Source organism: Pagrus pagrus (assembly GCF_965226575.1).
Source record: "Pagrus pagrus genome assembly, chromosome: 3".
Lineage (NCBI taxonomy): Eukaryota > Metazoa > Chordata > Actinopteri > Spariformes > Sparidae > Pagrus > Pagrus pagrus.
Window position 1 is genome coordinate 14,345,525 of NC_140187.1, and position 8,034 is coordinate 14,353,558.

At 36.9% G+C, this 8,034-nt stretch overlaps 2 protein-coding genes across 6 annotated transcripts in view; one reads left to right on the forward strand and one right to left on the reverse strand.

Moving 5' to 3' along the window:
- The window catches only part of pax7a (paired box 7a), a 61,750-nt gene extending 58,311 nt beyond the window's left edge, over window positions 1-3,439 (reverse strand). For 4 of the 5 annotated variants that reach the window (XM_084348403.1, XM_084348402.1, XM_084348404.1 and 1 more), the window contains exons 1-2: window positions 3,353-3,439; window positions 1,721-1,846 (exon numbers count right to left, since the gene is read on the reverse strand). The gene's annotated coding sequence lies outside the window, so the exon portion shown is untranslated. Of the gene's footprint in view, window positions 1-1,720; window positions 1,850-3,352 lie in introns of all 5 variants that reach the window. The other variant, XM_084348401.1, reaches the window with a different exon arrangement.
- Window positions 3,440-3,459: 20 nt separating this feature from the next.
- Window positions 3,460-6,980, forward strand: mrps16 (mitochondrial ribosomal protein S16). Its single transcript, XM_084348407.1, has 4 exons — window positions 3,460-3,616; window positions 3,868-3,902; window positions 5,734-6,000; window positions 6,535-6,980. The coding sequence occupies exons 2-4, from the start codon at window positions 3,890-3,892 to the stop codon at window positions 6,669-6,671; spliced, it is 417 nt and encodes a 138-aa protein (XP_084204533.1). The 5' UTR covers window positions 3,460-3,616; window positions 3,868-3,889; the 3' UTR covers window positions 6,672-6,980.
- Window positions 6,981-8,034: the final 1,054 nt, after the last annotated feature.

Genomic DNA, 8,034 nt, shown 5'->3' on the forward strand with positions numbered 1-8,034 from the left:
TCACTACTTTTGTATTTCATTTTGTGACTTCTGTGTGATATTTTGTGCCTGCACTACTTTTCTTTGACTGAATGAAACACAAGATTTATGAACCGCGCTGGTGTCAGGGGAAGGAGATCGCGGTGGGTTGTGGACGTACAAAGATTGTGACACCAGAATCCAGGGTTCGTATCCGATCTGTGGTTAAGTTTCGGCAACAAAAGCACTTTGATTAAGGTTAGACAAAGATATTTTTAGTATGTGAAACAGTCACAACATTTATTCTGTAGGATTCACTTTGATTAAGGTATAACATTGTGATTTTGGTTATATGCTAAAGTCAGTTATTGAAGTAGTGATGAAATTTAAAGGACCTATTTGTGAGAAAAATTGATTTTTGAGTCTCATCCCCAACTCATCAAAAACTATTTTTTTTACAAACAGGCCCTTTAACTTTTAGGACTCATGTACATACACATGAACTTTCCATTTTAAAGTGGTGCTGAGGGTCATGACAAAAAGTGAACATTCATGTCAATGTATATGACTCCCATGGATTAAATTTCATCACTGTTTCACAAACTGCCTTTATGCTGGGTTTAATAAACCCATGACCTCAAATGATCTTAAATGTTGCTTTAATTCAGCTTACAGATGTAGTGAGAGGTATTAATAAGGGCACGATGTAAGAGCAAGCTCAGTGCTTAGATGATATTAGTGGAATCTTCCACATAATCAAATTAAATACAGACATCTTTTACTATAATGTCTGGAGCAGCTCTCTTCGTTTAAAGCAGACTCGTCTTGTTTTTTCCAAGTAAAATATCTGGTCATCTGAGCGTCTCTAACTGAACTGTCACAGATGATTAGAGGAGGAACAACTCGTCTTGGTATCCCAAAGAGCATGGGGTCCTCACGAGAGACTGAGCCACAACTAGAATCAATGTCACCGTTCAGATAATCACGCATTGCCGATTCACCATGTAAGATGCATTTTGTTTGCTGCCTAGCTGTGTAAAGCCTCTATTCATTTTCAGATTTTTTCACAGAAAGAACGTGGTCAACCCCATAATGACACCCTCCTCGTGAAATTTCAGCCCTGATTTTTGAGAAGCCAATGTTTTGTGTTACGTTGTTTGTCTGGTTGCTGACATGATTTCTGTGACAAACCAAACTGACAAAAATTCTGAGATCTTTTCTGAACTAATATCCTTGTAATCTTGTTATTCTTTTCAGTTAAAGATGTATGTGAGTGTTTTAGTAATGTGTTACGATATGTCAATTAGATTTGTTCAAAATACAGTATTAAGTATTATCTTATTTTGGTAATTAAAGTATTTTGGCTATGATATTTGTCATTATTAATTCGCAATAACATCAGAGCTGCTGTTCTGTATTAATGGTTTATCATTAAGATAAGTTTGACTAAATTAGAGACGAAACTATCTCTGTATTACTGAAAGTATTTCAAATACATTTTATGGAAAGAGGGTTTTACATAACTAAATGAAGTATTTTACAAAAGTCCTATGTCTCTTTTATCTTTTTGCAATCAGTTAAAAGGGATAACTGGCTTTATTGATGAAGACACACAAGGGCAGGGGGATATTTTCAGAATCACAAACAAGAGCCCGTCTCTTTTGTGTCTTCAGTGACCTCTCCTTGCAGAAAAAAACATGTGTTTGTCACACACACACACAGACAGAAAAACAAGCTTTACACAACAGGAGTGTGAAATCACCATGTTCCAACACTGGGGGGGTAGTTGGGCTCCCAGTGGGCAGAAATCTCTGTGCTCTCGGACGACATCAGGCAACGCAATGACCCCAGAATTCATGAGCGCTCTCAGGAAATCAGTGTTTCATCTCTGCTGGGGTCAACAGTGGAAACTGATTTGAAACTCAATGCGTTGCTGATGTAAGGCACAACACAACACATGTAGAATAGAAATTATAGAAAGGCGAACATGAAAGATGACATGACTGACAGCACAGTTGTAACCAGACAGCCTATAACCTCAAGTGACACCTACAAAGTCATAATTATAAATGTAACAGCTGGTTTTGTTGTTATTGTCATGCTTATGATATTATCTTTGTCCCCGCTTTACCTTCACTAAAACTAGAAACTGGATTATACATGTTTTTGAAGCGTTGCATTTAGATAAATTTGAGTACATTTACATATTCACACATGTCAGGCATTTGGCTGCCTGTATAACCTATGTAGGCTATATATGTGATACATATACACTATGTATTTGACCAATGACAGTTAAGTGGAATAGCAATAAATGTAGCTATACTACACCCTAATAAGGCACTGAAATCACTGTTTATTTTATCATCAAATGCAGTCCCTTACAGAAAAAATTGAATTAATTTCAACTGTATCCCACTTTACGTATCTAGTCTATGTTCTATAACATTTAAGCAAATGTTTCCCAAATGGTGAGCTGTGAGGCAAGTCCATATGTGCCCTGGGATTTTGTTACATTGATTATTACTGGTAAATACAACTATACAACAAGTAATGGATATGTTTTTAAGTTATATCTTTACTTTGTACAGATACATTCCTAATACAGAGGCAAATTTTAAGCCTTAAAAACTCCTTTTAAAACCTTACAAGGCACCAAAATAAATGTGTACAGAATGATGAGATAACACGTGTTTTTGAGGGTATTTTGCATCGATATGAATACAGATGTGCCTTGAGATTTTGTCTTGCCCTTTTGTGTTTGAAAACCACTGATTTAAGGTAATACTGTATGTTGTATAAATACTGTACTTTTATTCATCAGACTACATTTGCCTGACAGCTACTGGCTGAATGTTTGACACACAAAACATAACATCTGCTTATAAAATATGATATGAATTAAAGTACACAACAGCATAAAAAGTTGTTTAAATGAGCTCTACCTCAACCAGCTAAAAGACTAATATGCTGCTTACATGCTAACACAATAATAGAAATACATTAACAGAATTTAGTAGCAATAGCATATTATATTAGCCTTTAACAACACTTGCCAACACTGTATCATGAGTCGGCCTACTTTTACTTTTGAAGTACATTTTGCTGATAATAGTACTATACTTTTACTTGAAACTTTAAATACATAACCTTTACTGGTCAAATATTATTTCAACGTGTGTTATAACTACGTTTAGCCTTCTTAAGAATCTCAGTATTACTAGCCTGAGATCTTTGACCAAAACAGACTATGCATTATACAACTGCAGTATTAATGCAACACCTATCTACGTCTAATGGCATATTTTTCTTATTTAAGGGACATTTTCAAGGCCGACATAAATTATTTTTAAATATTTCAGCTGTAACGTCGAAGTTCACATTACAAACTTACCTTTTCCAGAGTAGCACGGAGTCATGTAGACCTTCAGTTTCGTGTGGTACATTGGAGAGCAGTGCAGCAGCGCCATCTTGTGTCAACGGGCTGGAAAGACGCTGGAGCAGCTACGTCACTTCCTGTTTAAACATGGCGGCGCACTGTTAAATGTGACATTACTTCTGCTGCTGAAAACATACAGTTATTTACGTTTTTTCTATATCATATGGCCAGCAATTAATAGGGCGACATCTGCGGAGATTGTGTGTTACTTCGATCAAGGTATTTTGATATATTTTATTTGCTTTTTTTTTTTAAACCACACGTTGTCTTCAAGCAGGAGATGCTCTGTACTATTAATGTTAGCCGTTAGCAACATCTCCGTAGCTGCACTCCTGACATTAAAGGACATTTTAAGGGTTATTGGATGTGTAGTAAACTTGTAAAAGTATGAGACTCACTGCTGATGTTGCTAAAGAAAGTTACTAATATACACTTCGGTTTAAAGGTGACTTTTTTTTTTGTTGTTGCAGGATTATCCAGCCAGCACACAACATGGTTCACTTATGTGAGTATACATTGTGAAAGGGCACATTGTGTTGTGGCAGCAGGGACTTAAGCAGAGATTTAGCGAGACAAGTGAATGTAATATCACATCTATTTGAGACTGACATTCAATAAAAGCACCCAGGGTAGCTTCCGCACACAATAGTCACCTGAAGTTTATTTGTTCAGGATGTGTGACGCATAATAACTGAATGCTGGTTCTCCATGTTTAGTTTTGACTCTAGGGACTGAAAGCAGACCTGTACCTGACGACCTCAGAGGCGTGGATGGTTCATAATGTAGCAAAAGATCAGAAATGTATTTATGGCCCTAAAACCATTCAGTGCTTTATAACCCAACAGCAGGAATAAAGGAAATTGTATCCAAAAATCTTAAAGGTTAAGTTAACCCACAAATTAAAACTCAGTCATTATCCACTCACCCTCATGATGATAAAAAGTTGTGTGTAGTTACTTAGTCCACAAAACAATTCTGGAGCTTCATGGCAGAACCGCAATGCAACATTCTCCTACACAGCTTAAGTAGATTGATACTTGATTTGAAATATCCCTCCCAAAAAATTAAAAAATAGCACAAAATGGCTCCATGAATCTCGTTCAGCATTATCCATGCATCAGGAAGCCCTGAGATTCCAAATTGAGTTGCTTAAGCCAAAATTGTCTCTGAAGCTTCTGAGCTGAAAGTGTTAGTGCGCATCATGTTTGATGTGTGTCCAAAAAGCTTGACACAGTGTCAAGAGTGTAAATAACGTCTTTTCAAATCATTTTTGTATCTTCGGGCTTCAGGAGACTTGGATTATGCTGGACGAGCTGATTCAATTCAATTTTTTCCTTTCTTAATGTTTTCAAACAAGTTCCCATGTACTTCAGTTGTTTAGGGGAATGCTGCAATGCTGATTTGCTGTAACTCCAGAAATGTTTTGTGGATTATGAAACTTAACCCTAATTTCCATCAGCATGGGGGTAGTAGATAATGACTACATTTTCAATTTTTGGTGAATTTTTATTGAGTAATGCATTTTATGTTGATTCATTTTCTGTCAGTCTATTAATTGACACATTATCAAGTACATGCAGCTTCCAATTTCTGTAGATACTCCCAGTGAAAACTATACAATTCTTTGTGAAGGTCATGATACTTAGTTTTTGTTTGTACTGTTTTAGAGAGGCACTGATTTAACTCTATTGCTAGTTTTTAGAAGAGGGCGGTTTCAATTGCTTTTATTTTGATTTACAGTGCTATGTTCCGAGAGATGTTTCTGATATGTTGTCCACCCTCTTCATGTCAAAAGCAGACTAAATAGTAGAACACTTATGAAACACTTCTAACGGAAACTGAACTTTATAAAGTAGGATTTAGACTGCATTTGTCTTAGTTAGGTGTAAACAAACTGGTTACTGTGTATTTGTACCACCTTTATAGAGCAGATTTCCGTAGTATATCACAATAAAAGAAAAAAAAGCAACAGACACAATTTAACCCCAAAAGCAAGTTGCGGCTGTTTCACTACTTCGCCTTCCCCTCACTGCTCTGCCCTTCATCTTGTTCAAGGAAGTAATTTTGTTTGAAACAGGAGGAAGTCAGACATGTGGTAAATAGAGTTGCTAAGTAAGATGTCAGTCCTTGGCGTACACAAGATTTTATGACATGAAATATGCCTCTCAGGAAATGACTTGCACATTGTTGTAAATCCCCTCCAATAAAGACAATGCAGTCTTTATTGGAGAATGTGGGTTACCAATCTCTCACTGATGCAGTGAGGTGTTAAATGCTTACAAGAAACTATTTATTTTTCTTTGACCATGCTTACTGTGCTTATTTTCCTTCCGCAGCATCATTCCTGCTGAAAAAGTACCATGGGGGTTATGTTGTCATCCGATTGGCTCTTGCAGGCCACAAACAAGCAAACAGACCCTTTTATCGCATTGTGGCAGCTTACAACAAAAGGGCCAGAGATGGTAAATACATAGAGCAGCTGGGTACCTACGACCCACTCCCGAACATCTACAACGAGAAACTCGTCAGCTTCAACTTTGACCGAATCAAGCACTGGATCGGCTGTGGCGCACACCCGACAAAGCCAGTGGCCAAACTTCTAGGTGTGTATTTATTACATGAGCATGTTCTTTAAGGTGGCTCAACATTGCTTCAGTTTATTGTGGGCCTGTCCTTAAAATATTGCTGCTCTGAAGTGATTTGTTTAATCAAGGAGGTATATCTGTAACTTTATGAGCACCAACACCTTTTAGGCAATATTTAGCTTGAGAAATACTTATCTGTGCTGACTTTTCTTTGGAACGTTGACTTCCTTCTTTTTATTATCTTCAACCGTACAGATGACTAATGTTAAGTATTAATGTGTTAACTGTGCACTCAAGCACGTCATCCATGCCCTCCGGTTTAAGCATTGTACAGATACAGATCAAATTAGCCTTTCATGATGATAACAAGCGTCTGTATTACCAAGTTGGTTCTCCAAAAAATTTCACAACAAGGAATCCAAATTATCTTAAAAGTTATGATGTATCAGCTTCCAAAAAATGTCAGCATCTCTAAGCAATGTCTACACCATAGTTGGGGAAAGCTTGTAGTGAAAGATGTGGTCTTCCTCTCTCCACTTTCTGTTTCAACAGGGTTTGCTGGATTTTTCCCTCTGCACCCCATGACAATAACAGAGGCAGAGCGTCAAAGAGCCCGAGCGATGCTGACAGAAACAGCAACAGGAACAGAGGATGGTCAGGAGGAGGCACAGAAGGAGGCTGAAGTGTGAGAATTAAAGCTGGGAACTGCGTGTGACTGTCCAGAACAAAAGGATGTCACAGTTATGTGGACACACAACTGATTGATTTGTTTCCTAACTTGTTGGGTGGACTGGAGGAAGCAACGTCAAATATGGCATATTGTAGTTGTAGTTGCTTTAGCAGCAGCTCTGACCAACTCATATTAAAATGGAGTCTTGTGAAATCAAATCAAATTCAATAACTTCAGGTTTTGTTTTTGAGAGTGCAGTGCCATAACAGGCAGTTGTTTGTATTTACTGTTTCATTTGATTTAAATAAAGTATTTCATTATTATTGAATTTGTTGGACGTTACGTTGCAGAATTTTTTCTTTTATGCTTTGTGCAACTCTGACCTTTACAGACGATCCGCCCAAGAATGTCAAGAAATGAATTTGTTTTGTTTCTTTTCAACCTGACTAGTGAACCTTGGAATCATTCCTCCTTCTGTGGTCTGCGTTGGTTCTTTTTTTGGCCTGCATGTATTTGAATGTGCACACATGAATCAATAGTGAACGTCAATGATGTCAAACACAAGAAAAGAAAGAAATCAGAAGTGGGTGGGTTTGTTGATACGATGATTGGCAAGCTTTACAGCACCTTGTTCCTTTTTAGACATGCATTCTCCACCCTTATACTGTGTGTTTTGGAAACCTTTGTAAATCACTGTTTACTGACAGAAGACACATAATGGTTGCCAATTTTAGATTTATGATAACCACCAACCATGTGTTTAAAAGGTAGCGGCCTTGTGATGGATGTGATGTTTTCCCATTACAGGATCAAGATTTATAGACTATATTCCTCATTTTATCAGCTCTACCTTGTAATAATGACCACCAAAATAAACCATGCATAAAGTAAATAACCAGCTTCAGAGTTTGCATGATTACGATGGAAAAACGTTGCAGTAATGGATTAATTTAACTTCTAAAGCTTAGTCACACCACTAAATTTTAAAAACCTAAAGCAGTAAATGTCTTCCTGAACAACTCGTTGTACAAAAAAGATTGCTGACACCTATGTGCACGTTGTCTTTGTCAAACCTAGTCCAGAGAAAGCACAGTACACTGCACATTTAGTTCTATTTTAGTGTTTTGTGGTACCTGTTCACTAAAAGAGATTAGCTCTGGAGATCAATACAAAGAGGTTCTACAAATCATGTAACGTAAAGTACCACAAACACTGGAGAATGGGCTAAGATAAGCAACTTTTTACATTTTATTATTTTATTTCAAAATAAAAATGTAATTGTTTCAATAATGCTACAGTATATACACCTCTGGTTGTGTCCCCATTGAAATTAATAACAAGTTATCTATGATGGTTTCAGAACAATGATTAATCAAAAAAAG

Coding starts and splice junctions, on each gene's coding strand:
- mrps16 (XM_084348407.1), top strand. Junction 6,001..6,534: donor GCCAGTGGCCAAACTTCTAG/GTGTGTATTTAT, acceptor CTGTTTCAACAG/GGTTTGCTGGATTTTTCCCT.